The sequence below is a fragment of the Bufo gargarizans genome, chromosome 5, assembly GCF_014858855.1.
Source record: "Bufo gargarizans isolate SCDJY-AF-19 chromosome 5, ASM1485885v1, whole genome shotgun sequence".
Classification (NCBI taxonomy): domain Eukaryota; kingdom Metazoa; phylum Chordata; class Amphibia; order Anura; family Bufonidae; genus Bufo; species Bufo gargarizans.
The window spans coordinates 344,995,943-345,011,306 of NC_058084.1; the positions used below are offsets into that span (position 1 = coordinate 344,995,943).

Genomic DNA, 15,364 nt, shown 5'->3' on the forward strand with positions numbered 1-15,364 from the left:
TGTCAGAAGAAAAAAAAAAGAGAGCAGAAAACTGTGGAAGTAAAGAAAAAACTATTAAGCGTCTTGCTACTCCAGTCTCCAGTGCCGTTGCTCCAGTCTCTGACGCACTAGTCCTCGCTGGTCTTGCAGTGATCACATGCCAATTATTGTTCACATTACCGACGCAGCCAATCACCAGTCTCAGCAGTCACATATGCAAAAACAAGACTTGACCACTGAGGCCACTGTGGTCATGTTAATAATGAACTTGATGGCATCAATGCAGGACCACAGAAATACCAGTGGGGACCAGACCGGTAGCGCTGGAGCGGTTGGACATTTGAAAGGTAAAAGGTTTTTTTTCTTGATTTTACACCGTTTCCTGCTTTTGGCAAATGTTTTAGAAATTTTGGACAACCCCCTTCTAACTCCTTTTCACTGAAGCTGCCATAAAACACACACAATGCTGTACTCACTATCTGTTCATCGCCCAGGGGAGTTTTTATAAAATTAAATAGTTGCAAGATAAAAAATAATTGTTTGTCTTAGAGTTAAATCTCATTAATGAAACTAAGAATAAATAAATGATACATTCCCTTTAAATAGTGGTCACCCAAATATGTCAAGTAGTTAATGGTCTCTGGGGGATTTCTCAGGATAGGCTATCAATATCAACCCGTCAGGGTTCGGAAATCCCACACCCCTGCTGATCGGCTGTGTAGTCCCACACCAGAACTAGGGGCTGGAACTAAGCAGCTCCATTGTGTAGTGGACGGAGCTGGTTCCTGTAACACTATCATTCACTTCAGTGGGAGCAGCGGTGCAGTAACCAGTTTCATCCACTACACAATGGACGGAGCTGTTTAGTTCCAGGGCCTATTCCCAGCTCTGAGGCTACTCCCGAACACCTGATCAGTGGGACTGTGGGGTGTCATACCCCAGCCAATCTGAATATAAAAATGCTAGAGAAATCAACATAAACTCTGAATGGGTATGTTATAATATGTGGAAAGAAAGACGTACAGCTCGGGCATGAACATGCAGGGCATCACCCAAACTTTAAGTGCAAGAAACAACAAGGAATTTAGCATCAGAAGTAAAAAGCATACAATCTTCAAAATCCATCCAACATGTACGTCTTGTGAAAATGGATTTTGAAGAAGGCCTGAATAAAGCCTGAATATTTTATGCTTTTATGCTGCTGGATTTTTTGTCCTTTTTGCGCCCATGTGATGTGGTTTTAATGAGTACAGAGGATGAAATAATGATATCTAAGAAAAACAAAATAGTAAAGGTTAATTAGTAAAATCCTAAATTGCTTGTGGGACTGCGCAATAATCATTTACTACTACTATCTACAAGACATTGTATGGATTGCACAGTGCAGGAAATACATATGTATGAATAATCCTATTCAAAAAAATACTGTATGCTTTACAGGATAAGACATTGATCTCAAAAGGACTCTTGTTTCTTATAAAATAAAAAAACTACTGAAACATATTTGCTGGATTATCCCCGAAACCTTGCTCCTTTTCTAAAGGAGATATGTTCATACGTCTATGAGACATATGCTACATCAAATAATTTGGCATGTGCTGTATCTGTTCTACCACAGATACTAAAGTTCAGCGAGTGAACTTGTTTTTACGAAACCTTTTGCTGCTTCAGGTCGACCAAAGCAAAAAGTGCAAAAAGCAATCCTTCATATGTTCAGAATAAAACGTCTTCATTCTGTATCAGTATGTGCACAACTTGTTTCTGGTGCCGCATGTCATTCAAGGAGGTCATGGCATTCTCCTCTGGAGGTCTCATCAGGGTCGGGCCAAAGACAATACCAAGGTTTTCTGCCCCCATCAGATTCTCTTTCTCATTCTGTGTAACCCTGCAGTTAAGTGTAACAAAATGTTAATAACGAAGTCAATCAGCCAATTCTAGTATGAAATCAGTTTATTACGACTAGTCCTGTGAGTCCCCCAAAACTGTGTGTAGTAATGCACAGGGTAAAAGTGGTGGGAAATCTGATGTTTCCACGCTGAAACCTGCTGCAAAGTCCTCATGACGTAGGGTGCATGCACACGTTCCGTGCATTGGGGACAGCAATTTGCACGGGCACCATCCGTGCGTCTGCCGCAGATGGACCCAGATCCATTCTGGATATGTTCTATTTTTTTTGCGGTGTGGAGGCACTGAGGGAAACCCCGCGGAAGCACTCAACACCGCACCTTCCAGAGCCAATACGGGCACGGACGTGCAACGGTGCTGTGCGGATTTTGTCACTGCAGATTCAGTCTAGATTTTCTACAGTGGAAAATCCACTGGGGACTGGTTATGTGTGAGCGTACCCTGAGGCAGAATTTGTATGTACATATTAGTAAAAATGTTGACCATGTTTGTACACTGTTTACTGAGGATTGATAGATATACATTGTTCAAAGGGTTATTGGATTTGCTTTTATCTTACACAAGAAAACGTTACTGTATATTATTTAGCTTTTCTTATAATGTGTATTATAACATTTTTATGTTTTCAGGCAACATAAGTCAAATGGTCAACTTTGAGTGCAGAAAAAAGATACCTACTTCTTTAGGTGGATCATGAGGTACCTAAGGGTCTCAAAATGTGCAGGAGGCAGGAGCATCAGTGCTTCATGTATCGCTTCTAACCTCTCATCAGGGTTGGCTATTTCTAAAAAGAGAAGTTTACAATACATTATGGTCAGCTGGATGATCTACTAGTCTAATATAAGCCTTAGGCCGAATGAACACGGCCGTGGAACACGGACGTGAGCGGTCTGTGGAATCCCGTCCTGGCATCCTGCTGACAGTAGGAGCGCACGGCGTCATTGGTTGCTATGACGCCGTGCGCTTCATGGCGCCGCTGCACTACAGTAATACACTGGTATGATCTATACTACTGTATTACTGTAGTGCAGCGGCGGCATGAAGCGCACGGCGTCATAGAAACCAATGACGCCGTGCGCTCCTGCTGTCAGCAGGATGCCAGGCCGGGATACCACGGACCGCTCACGTCCGTGTTCCACGGCCGTGTTCATTCGGCCTAAGGCTTATATTAGATGAATGCTAAAAAAGGACTGAATCCATCTATTGAATATCTTTATCAAACCTTATAAGACACGCAGTTTGTGGGCTCCATGGGCTAAGAACTGCACTGCATCTGAATAGCTCTCCAAAGATCATATTTCCATGTGGTCTTGGAAGCTGAACTAGACCAAGTAGGTATTAAAGGGATTGTCCCACAAAAAATATTTTACAGTTTTCAAACCAGCACCTGGATCTAAATACTTTTGTAATTGCATGTAATTAAAAATTTGGAATAGCCAATGAGTTATTTAATAAAATATATCTGTATAGCGCCACCTGCTGTTTGTTCTTTTTCTTAGTTCTTTGTCCAGTGCACTGAGATGGCCGCACATGCTCAGTTCCATCCTTTAACTGCCTCCTGAGCTGTGATAGGCAGAGCTGAGACACGCCCCCTGAGCTGCAGCAGCAAAGACGCTCCCCTTGAGCTGTCAGCTTGATTAAATCTAGTAGAGCATTGAATGGGGAGATCTCTGGATCCATGTGAGGTACAGGGCTGGTTCTAGCTTTGTTAGGGCTCTTGCACATGAACGTTTTTACCCCCCATTTCCGTTCCGTTTTTCTGGGTTCCGTTTGCGGTCCGTATGCGCAACCATTCCGCAAAAAAAAAAGAATGTACTATGTATGCATTCCGTTTCCGTATATCCGCTCCACTAACAGATAGAACTTGTTCTATTATTGTCCGCAAATAATGTTCCGTGGCTCCATTCAAGTCAATGGGTCCGCAAAAAATACGGAACACATCCGTATGTTATCAGTTTTTTGCGGATCCATGCCCACTTTGCCCATGTGTTTACTGTTTACAAACATAACTGTACATTACAGTAATAATTACAAATTTTTTGTTTCCGAACCGCAAAAAATGGAAACCATACAGAGATTTTTTTGGCTGGAAAAAAAACGGAAACAAAAAACGGAACAACGTATCTGTGGAAAACGAACCGCCTTAGAAAGAGATTGTCATGTCCTATATGATGTCTGATATTATTTTTTTACATTAACTATTGGATGGGGTTATTCATTGTATTAATTATTGTTATTTAGTCTTCTGCTAATTAAAAACACCCGACGCAAATTCCAAAAGAGAACATTGATCGCACATCTACATGCCAAGCAACCATGATTTAGTATTTATGTGTACAGAACATAAATGAGGATTGGTGTTATGTACTAAGTCGTTTTTAGGGCTCCAGCAGCAGGAATAAAAATGGACAAACAATAAATCTTTCCTGATGTGGATAAAATTTCACTGCACTTACGAATCAGTGGAAATCCAACTGACAGGGCTGATGCAGTTTGTCCTCTGCTTGTACGAGCAGAGACTGCCCCTGCGCTTGCTCAGCAGCGTCCCTCACAATCAGAGAAGACAGTGCAGCTTCAGGGACAGCCCGCTCACCACCCTCGGGATTCTTATGCATTGCTGATGAGACTGAACTGAATAGAAGGAAAGCGTCACAACGCCACATGTCCACCTCAGCACCCTTCTGAGGGAGCGCAATAGAAACAGCAGGTGGCAATACACAAAGCTTATTCGCTGCATATTTAGTGAAGAAATCACTTTATAATAAGGGTAAATAAAAAACATGTTTATATTTTATTGCAGGATTTGAATAATACAATGTTCTTATGGGACAACCTGTGGTCATATTCTACCTTGGGGCCCAGTGCTACAAGGCAACCGTGCTAGCTGCTGAGTCATTGTGCTGGACAATGTATGAAAATGTCATAGTATATTGCCACCATGTGATGAGGTTGTACAAATAAAGATTTATCGAAGGTTTCCCATGATAACACTGATAAACGTATCAATAGTTGTGCTGTGTGCAAAGAAACCCAACCTTTGAAACTTGATTCCCTTTCTGCAGAGCTCTTACACACACACACACACACACACACACGTATATATATATATATATATATATATATATATATTTAGATGAAAAACGGACAGCACTCCAAGTAAAAGCAATGGTGTTTATACACCCATGTGGAAGGCAACGTTTTAGCTCATACAAGAGCCTTTTTCAAGCCTTGAAAAAGGCTCTTGTATGAGCTAAAACGTTGCCTTCCACATGGGTGTATAAACACCATTGCTTTTACTTGGAGTGCTGTCCGTTTTTCGTCTATCTATTTGGGGTAAGCAGCTACATCCCTGGACTTAGAACCCAAATTGCTTTTTTCCAGTGCCGCCATCATTTTCTCTTTTTATATATATATATATATATATATATATATATATATATATATATGTATATCATCTGCATCTATGTATAAATCTAGCCGAAGTGTATAGCCCTATCCAATATACATTGATGGATACAAAGAAAGGTTTTTTAGCATGGTGGCTCAGTGGTTAGCACTGGTGCCTTTCAACGCTGTGGTCCTAGGTTCAAATCCAACCAAGGACAACATCTGCATGGAGTTTGTATGTTCTCCATGTGTTTGGTTAGGTTTCCTCACATTACACATATGGAGCTTAGATTGTGAGCCCCATTGGGGACAACATGATGCCAATGTCTGTATAGTGCAGCGGAATATATAAGTGCATAAATTAAATAGTTGTAATTTTCAGCACTTTTGCGTTTTTTCGTGGTGCATGTTGTGCTCCTGATGTTAGCTAAAGTTTTATGAGAAATATGAAATGCAGGAATGTAATACTAGTGTTTTTGTTTTTACATTGAGTGGTGTTATTTGTGTCTCTGGTGTTTTTATATAAATGTAGAATATTGATGCAATGGCTGGAAAAATATCATCCATACATTTGTTTAAAAAAAAAAAAAAACTCCACTAAATACACATGTGGTATAGAAAAAAACAAGCAGCTTCTATGGTGTGTTTTTAGTGGTCTAAAAACACAAGAGCAAACATCTTTAGGTGGTATTTTCAAATATTTAATATCCTAATGTATATTTTTACCCTACCATGTAAAATTGCATGACTAAGAGTATAGTGCCCTGTAGTTGTGCCATCCTGCCCCCGGTATAACCTTTCCTGTTAATCTTGCTCTATAACAGGGTGCATACTACTGTTTTTGCTATCAGCACATGAAGGCAGCCAGCTGGCATAGTCCACTGTACAGGGCCAAAGTGCACTATTTCTACTCCATGCCAAGTAGGACCTGCCCCAAAGGAACACAGAGTTTAACACTTAGACTTATTATTTGATGAATGGTCTATAAACATCACCTTAATGATAAATACCCAAGAATATCTATGAAAAGGGAACACTCCCAGAAAAACGGATACACTGTACTCTCCCCAGAGTCAGGGCTTCAAAAAGTCAAACACTGTGTATAGGTTGTGCCTTGCAGCGTTCCTTTAGGGCACAATGACTCTGTACACTTACTTGCTGCTTCAATGAATTTGGAATACGTGTCATATGTGATGACTGGAATCGGTAAGTCCCTGAAATATAATTTCAGTGCTCCAGCGATGATATTTATGTCTGGATAGGTAGTACTGGAGAGATCAGTCTTGTCACCATCTACAGAGCAAAAAGAGAAATGTTAGAGATGCATAATCATGTGTCACCACATCATGCCATATAGTACCAGAACTTTATTTCTCAAAATGAGTTTGTCAATAAATGTAGAGAAAAGTAGGAAAATGTGAATGAACCAAGACAGTGGGGCAGAGTTATTAACAGTTTTATGCCAGAAAAGTAACGTAAAAGTCGCAAATTTTGGAGCACGCCTTAGTTGTGCTAGAGTTTGCAACTTTTTACTCTTCTCAACACTTTTCCCTCACTGCCCTAGACCACCAGATATACTGATTAACCCCTGTACTACCCTAGACCACCAAATATGCTGATATTAAGCCCTTCATTCGCCTACAGTACCTGGTATACAGACATTAAGTCATTCACTGTCCTAGACCACCAGGGATCCTTGCATCAACCCTTTACTGCCCAAGGCCACCAGAAATCTTTATATTTACCATTTACTACCAAGACCATTAGGGATCCTTTATTTACACCTTCACTGTCCAACACCACTGATGATACTGATATTAACCCTTTCATTGCCTAGCCACAACAGGCATAATTATAATAACCCCCATATTTGCCCTTGACCACCAGGGTTACAGCATTAACCCCTCCACTGCCCTAGACCACCAGGGAGGCAGACAATAGTCTTCAAGGCATGAGCCCTGGAAGCTATTTAATAATATTTGCCTAAGATACTTTGTGGCCCTGCATGCCTTGCTATTTTATAGGTAATCGTTGGGGTGATGCACATTGATATTTACTTGATGCAGTTCTGCATTGTCCAGCTCAGAGGGAATAGTGCCCGAATCCTAAACTGCCCCACTCACTAGCTACAAAGGCTTAGAGGGAACATTGCTACCAATGCAGCTGAAAGTTATGGGCAGGTTGCTCTGGGCAGGGTGACATGGGAAGAGGTTGCACAGGGGTAGGTGGTGGCACAGGCTGAACATTTGCACTAGGGCTCACAGGCTTTTAGCTATGCTCCTGTGTGCAGCCTCTGAGGGCCTAAAGTGCAACTTAACAAATGATCCCATCCATGTGGGGACTGTATATTTCTTGAAAAATGTGAGATCAGATCCGATAACATACTTTAATATTACTGAGCTCTGCTACATTTCTTATCAGCATGCCCTGCTGATATACTTCTTGTGAAACTGCTTTTGAGTATTATACAGTCGGCTGCTCACAGGGAGACCTGGAACAACTTGGGTGGTAAAGATTGACACTCCAGTAATATAGATAAGAGAAATATGCACAGCATTATTGAGCGCACACTAGGCATAACCAGGACAGCACTGGAAATCAGCGGGTGGAAATAGTTTTCTAAAAATATACGTTACTTAGTCAATGGTATGTCAACTGGACACACAGTGAGTCTGTGTAACCTGTACTGCCCCCAGTCTTACTGCTGTTCTATTTTAAACATTTTTCCAGACTTCCCAAGTTTTCATTTGATATTCCTGAACACACAAAAAGCATGCAAGCTTTGGCTTAGAGACGCATTTACTGTAGAAATGTAAAATGCAATAGCCCAGAGACATGAAAATCTGTTATTTTGTATCATATGTATTTATATTAAAATAAGTAAACCCTTTAGAAATACCTGGATGTATGCGCAGATCACTAATCACATGTGGTCTGAGTGTTATCTAAGTCACCAATCAGATGTGGACCAAAAATATGGTAGTGTGAATGGGGCCTAACTCTATGTTAAAACCTTCTGTTGAATGGCAACTAATCTTAAAGGGGTTGTCAGAGATAAATAAACATCTTGGAAAACCCCTATAATGTCTTAAAAAAGATTTTATACTCACCCATTTCTCCAGTGCCGTTCTCTGAGGCGGTTGTTTAGTATTCCTACCTCTATTAGTTTTTTTTAAACAGCAGTGGTAACGTGCCTGGATGCTGCACGTGACCGCTGCAGCCAATCACCTTCCTCAACAGTACACGCCGGGTGAATATGTATTGTTGTTTTATTTTTTTTGTATTTTAAAACATTTTTTCATTATCTTGGACAACCCCTTTTAATGTACATGATGCTGTGAAATGCATTGCTTTCCACAGCAGTACCTCTGGCTATGTCAGGTACTCGCAGAAACAACTTGTCTTAGGAGGTGGCCCGCAAAGTAAAAATTGTCCAAGTTAATCAGGGGTTGCGCAAGAATGGGGGCCACTTGGCCATGATGGAGACCAAATACCCTTGCGTCATTTGACCATCTGTCATGACATAAGAGAAGCCGGTCACCGCCGTGGCCAGTCATTGCCTGCGGCCATATCAAACATAATGTTTACAGTGAGGGAGCCCAGGTGAGCATCACAGGCCTGGAGGAGAGGGAGTGGGGTGCCGCCGCGGTGAAGCAGGTAAGTTTCCCTTTACAGGTCCAGCCATTCTTGCACAACCCATTTAAGTTCAGCGGTGTATGAAGGAAACTGCGGATATTGATAGTTTTCTCTGATAAAATGGAAACAAAATTACCAGAACTCAATTTTCCTAATGACTGTTAAGAACATAAACATTCATAGAAATGTGTACAAAACACACAAATAAAAGTCTACATCAATTCATGCCAAGAGAATTTTAATTTTGGATTTTTTCCAGTTCTTAGAAGATATTTTTAGAGAACGGCTTTAGGGTAGAAAAGACAAGACTGACAACTGAAGTTAAGTGATCAACTTGTACAAGAATCTCATCCCTGACTGTTTGGTGTACAGCATTCGCTCTCCCTGAATTCATTTAAAGCCAGTAAGGCTACTTTTACGTTAGCGTTTCTATTTTTCGGTATTGAGATCCGTCATAGGGTCTCAATACTGGAGAAAAAACGCTTCCGTTTTGTCCCCATTCATTGTCAATGGGGAAAAAACGTAACTGAACAGAACAGAGTGCTCCAAAATGCATTCCGTTTCATTTGGTTGCGTTCTCATACCGGAGAGCAAGCCGCAGCATGCTGCGGTTTGCTTTCTGTCATGGGATGCGGAGCAAGACAGATCCGTCATGACCCACAATGTAAGTCAATGGGGACGGATTTAACTCTGACACAATCTGACACAATAGAAAACGGATCCGTCCCCCATTGACTTTCAATGGAGTTCATGACGGATCCGTGTTGGCTATGTTAAAGATAATACAACCAGATCCGTTCATAACGGATGCAGACAGTTGTATTATCAGTAACGGAACAGTTTTTGCTGAACCCTGCCGGATACAGTAAAAATGCTAGTGTGAAAGTAGCCTTAGCACAAGGAGAGGTATCATATACAGTAGGTTCTCGTCCAAAAGAGGTCACTATGCAGTGGTGGATGGGCACAAATGATTTTGACACAAAAATGTTATAAAAACCTCATATTCATTTTTACATAGTGCATATATTATTAGTTTATAAATATATATTTATTAGTTTATATATTTTATGCTTGCAGAGTGATGTTGCATTGTGTTTGCATATACTTGTGGATGTCCTGTATGTCATTGCTGTATGAAAGTATATAAAGACCATTGAAGGCCACTGAAGTGTTGGCTGGGGGATTTAAAAGGTGAGTAATTGTTATTTTTAATTTTATCATATTTTCTGCTGTAATTGTACATTTTTAAAATCTGAGACAGCCCCTTTAAAACAGTATAGAAAGGAATATTTATTCAATAAAATGCATTCTCAGATTAAGAGCATTGGTTGTATTTCTATTAAGAGAGTCTTCTTAAAATGAGCGGACCACAGGTTGTTTTACTGCTGCTAAGTCCACAGGGGAAGTGTCGGTTTCCCTGCGGCCCAAGGTTGCATTGTGTTCATTGAAATCATTGACCATTCTGGTAATGCCTAGATATCCCGGGTCCAGAAGGGAGCAAGAATCTTTCTACTCTAGCCAATCTCTGATCCAGCTTATAAAGATACTGAACTAAGGACTCCCTGTATTAATCCAGAAAGCCCTAAAGGGTATTCTAAAAATGGTTTTCCAAACCAGACAAGTCTTTTAATAATCATCAGGATTCCTTTAACATAGGCATGTTCTTCTTAAGAAGATGCATTGAGCAAGGCATTATACAAATACTTGGTAGCTGGGTGTGCAACGGGCGCCTCCCCCTAGGGCCCTCTATAACGCGACCCAGGTGTAGGAATGCCGAGTGGTATAGTGTGGCCTAAAATGTCTCTTCATGTGTTTTACAGCACTCCTACCTGGATACGGTGGTTTACAGGCTTTCTCTTGGTTCCAGCAGGCTTTAGCATGAAACTGGCAGGCAAACTCCACTCTGTTATATCTGTTTCTCTCTGACTCTACTGTACTGACAGGCTGGCTGTATAACCCAGCTTCTTCTGTATGCTGCACTTCACTTTGTAGTCTGACTCTAGGTTATGCCAGGGAACTTTCCTCCTGGCTCCTGAGGCTTCAAGCTTTGGCCTCCATGGCCAGCAGAGCTTAAGGTGCTCTGGCTGGCGTGGGCACGTTCAGCAGAGACGTGCCCCTGCACACCCTTCCCCTATATGGGGGTAAGCTAGACTGACTAGAACTTCTGCCCTACCCTTCTCAAGAGGGGGGCTAGAATGGAATGGAAGGTTCCATTCTATCTAAATATAGCTCTGCCGTGTTTTCTGCTAACTGCTGGTGAACCAGGCGCATTACATTAACAGCTACATAACATTAGAAATGCACAGTGTGGAGGACCTGGAATAAATGCATAAGATGACATGGCGTTAGACCAATAAAGACAGTAGCAAAGTGCAGAAGTGGTAACACCACTCTGGGGTGTTACAGGTGTTTGCTCTCTGTTTCTCCAGCGCTGGGTGCATGTTCTACGAGGCATGCCCTGTAGCTGAATATTCTGTACTTTATTATTTCCTCTAACCGCAATAATAATGTGCTGGACTATTTGCAAAGCTTTCATCTAGACTCCCAATAAACAATTAAAATCATTTAAGGAACAAAGAAAAACAACAGCTGCACCCATCGGGACATTAAACTGATCTTTTGTTCTATGAATGCCATTTCTCAATGAATTGGCTCTGTCAACAGGGGATCAGTAAAATCCATTCATACAAGTAGGGTCTGATCCAAAACATGCCGCACCTGTTTCACATGTACTGACCACGTGACAACGCAGCTTTTGGTTCCCCGTACAAGAAACTTACTGCCAACAGAACAAGGAAAATCTTATAGCCATAAACACACAAAGAAACTGGGGACATCTATTCAGTCCCCACCATGTTTAAATGGGCATGTTCTATCTATCTATAGTATCTATCTCATCTATCTATCTATCAATATATCTATCAATATATCTATCTCTCTTATCTATCTATCTGTCTAATCTATCCTAACTATCTAATTGATTCTATCTACCTATCCTATCTATCTATCCTAACTAATTGAATCTATCTATCTATCTATCTATCTATCTATATATATTATATATCTATCTATCTCTCTATCTTATTCAGGGGCTCAACGATCGCAGTCGCAGGAGGTGCAACCGGGCCTGGCTGGGGGAGGGGGCTTGCTGTACTAAAATGTAATGAAGCGCTGTGACGGTGCCCGTCATGAAGTACAGTGACAATGCCGGGCCCCCATCAGGGCACTCCATTACATGTTTAATATGAGGCAAGGTGCGGGAGGTTTGCACAGAGGGGAGGAGGAGGAAGAGGGGGGACGCGCGCATTCACTCACATACACTCGGCCCGGTAGTTCTTGTCACTGCCGGGCTGTATCCAGATCATCAGTGAAGCAGGAGCTCCAGCGCTGCCTCTCCTGGCCGCACATCGCGCTGCTGGCTGTGGGGGGAGCTCTGAAGGCCCGGGAAACTGCCTTCAGTACAGCCAGCAGCGCGATGTGAGTGTGGCAGCGCAACATCAGGGAAGAGGGTAAGTATGTGGTTTTTTTTTATTTTCCTAACTCTGCAGACTGGGGGCAAAGAGGAAGGGGTTGATGGGCACAACTACAACTAGAGTGAGGGGGCACAAAAGTGGGCATCTCTACTGAGGGGGCACCTGATCTGCCATAACTACTGTGAGGGGGGCACATATAAAGGCATAACTATGAGGGGGCACATATATCAACTACTGTGAGGGGGGGCATATAATCTGGCATAACCACTGTGAGGGGCACATATGTGGGCATATCTAATGTGAGGGGCACATAATCTGGCATAACCACTGTAGGGGGGCACATATCTGGCATAACTACTGTGAGGGGGGCACATATAAAGGCATAACTATGAGAGGGCAAATATATGAAGGCATAACTACTGTAAGGGGGGCACATAATCTGGCATAACCACTGTGAGGGGCATATATGTGGGCATATTTAATGTGAGGGGCACATAATCTGGCATAACCACTGTAGGGGGGGGGGCACATATCTGGTCATAACTACTGTGAAGGGGCACATAATCTGGCATAACCACTGTGAGGGGCACATATGTGGGCATATTTAATGTGAGGGGCACATAATCTGGCATAACCACTGTAGGGGGGCACATATCTGGTCATAACTACTGTGAGGGGCACATAATCTGGCATAACTACTGTGAGGGGGCACATATCTGGGCATAACTACTGTGAGGGGCACATATCTGGGCATAACTACTGTGAGCGGGCACATATCTGGGCATATCCACTGTGAGGGGCACATATCTGGGCATAACTACTGTGAGGGGGCACATATTTGGCATAACTACTTTGAGGGGCACATATCTGGGCATAACTACTGAGACAGGAACAAAGGTGGGCATAACTGCTTTGAGGGGCCACAAGAAGGACATAACTTTTGTGAAGGGACCACAAGGTGGGCTTAATTACTGTGAAAGGCCACAAGGTGGGCATTAGTACTGTGTGGTAGCACTTAGGGGAAATGTCCTAAACAGGGGTCAAGTCCTGGGAAAAAAAGTGTGGGAACTCACCCAAGATCCACTGCAACCCCCCCCCCCCCCTCCAAAAAATAAAAAAGCACAGAAAATCTAGCATGCTGTAATTTGTGTAGCTGCGGACTAAAAAAAAAAAAAAAAAAAAAACACTTTTAGAAAAGTTTGTCCTGGGATTCGATCTCATGACCTCTACAAATCAGAGGCAAAGCATATGCCCTCACAGCTATGAAAGCTGTCTAGCTAGTTGCTTAAAAAAAAAATATATAAGACTTCTACTGTAGGTAACTTTGCCCACTGTGTATGGATGTAGCAGAGCTGGGTGTGTTGGGGCAGCTGTCATGTGTATGGTTGTGCACTAGGTATCAGTAAACTAGGTATCAGTAGAAGTATCAGAAGAAAAAAAAAAAACACTTTTAGAAAAGTTTGTTCTAGGATTCGAACTCATGACCTCTACACATTAGAGGCAAGGCATTTACCCTCACAGCCATAAAAGCTGTCAAGGTAGTTGCTTAAAAATAAAAAAATAAGACTTCTACTTATACCTAGTGTACAACCATACACATGACAGCTGCCCCAACACACCCAGCTCTGCTACATCCATACACAGTGGGCAGCTGTCATGTGTATGGTTGTACACTAGGTATCAGTAAACTAGGTAACAGTAGAAGTCTTATAAAAAAAAAAAAACACTTTTACAAAAGTTTGTCCTGGGATTTGAACTCATGACCTCTACACATCATGAGAGGAGTCACAGTGAGGCAGTCGCAGGCAGCAGCACCGCACAGACAGCTTCCTCTCAACTGAAGCTGCCCCTCCTCCCTTAGCCTGCCCTGCACAGTGCGCTCCGTCTCCATCTGATTCTGATTCAGCCGCGTTCTCCTGGCTTGAGGCTGAAAGGGAACGGCGTTCCTGCCATGAAAAAAGTGCAGGAACGCCGTTCCCATGCGTTCCCCCTCCACTCGACCCCTGGTCCTAAATTACCCTGCTATACATTGGCATAGCTCAGTCTACCAGGCCAGCACAGCGCCCCCTGCTGGTGATTTCACAGGGGCAGTCACCATCCCTTCCTTCTGTGATTATTTTTTTTTTCTCACCACAGGGACCTTGTTCTGGATCCAGCGGACATCACGCCGACGCCAGCGACACCCTGGATGAGGTAGGACCAGATTTTATTAGGACTGGGTGAGTGTAGTCATGCATTGGGCTTAGGGCTCTTTAACACGAGCGGATCCCATGTGGCTAATCCGTTGTGTGAAAGACAGCCAAGCCCCGCTCCGGACAGCAGAGACACGGAGCAGTAACATGATTGGTAATGCTCTTTGCCTCTCTATGATCGTTTTGCTACAAAATCACGGTGACAACTTTATCTCACTGTGATTTTGTAGTAAAAAGATCACAGTCAATCATGTTACTGCTCCGTGTCTCCGCTGTCCGAAATGGGGCTTGGCCTTCATTCATGCAGCGGACTAGCCGCACGGGAAAGAGCCCTTAGTAAGAATATCTGCCGCTTCCAAAGCTTGCACTGGGGCCCATAACACTCTGGTTACGCCACTGATCTTATCTCATCTATCTATCTACAGTATCTATCTCATCTATCTATCTAATCTATCTTAACTATCTAATTGATTCCATCTATTTATCGATCTATTCTATCTATCATGTGTACACCGCCCTAAGGGAGGTCTGGATGTTATGGTCACAATACAGATACTAAAATGTGGCTATATTGTGACCCTGAATCTGGACAAAGCTGAAAATCAGAAGAATTGTATACCTATATTGAAGCTCTCTTAGATTTATGTTCTTTTATGACTACACAAGTAAAATGATTATGTTTTACTGTATGAAAAGATAAAGCTCCTTGGGAAACCCAATACCATTTTCCCACCGACCGTGTCCATGAATATTTCAGGATGACATCTTATTTGTAGTGTCAGGATTGATTAC

General features: G+C 42.3%; 1 protein-coding gene across 1 annotated transcript in view; it reads right to left on the reverse strand.

Moving 5' to 3' along the window:
- Window positions 1-1,463: 1,463 nt before the first annotated feature.
- LOC122939451 (beta-chimaerin-like) overlaps window positions 1,464-15,364 on the reverse strand; it is a 31,792-nt gene continuing 17,891 nt past the window's right edge. Inside the window, exons 4-6 of the mRNA XM_044295522.1 lie at window positions 6,427-6,564; window positions 2,563-2,668; window positions 1,464-1,864 (exon numbers count right to left, since the gene is read on the reverse strand). Coding sequence (XP_044151457.1) covers window positions 1,693-1,864; window positions 2,563-2,668; window positions 6,427-6,564 — 416 coding nt within the window. The 3' untranslated portion in view covers window positions 1,464-1,692. The remainder of the gene's footprint in view (window positions 1,865-2,562; window positions 2,669-6,426; window positions 6,565-15,364) is intronic.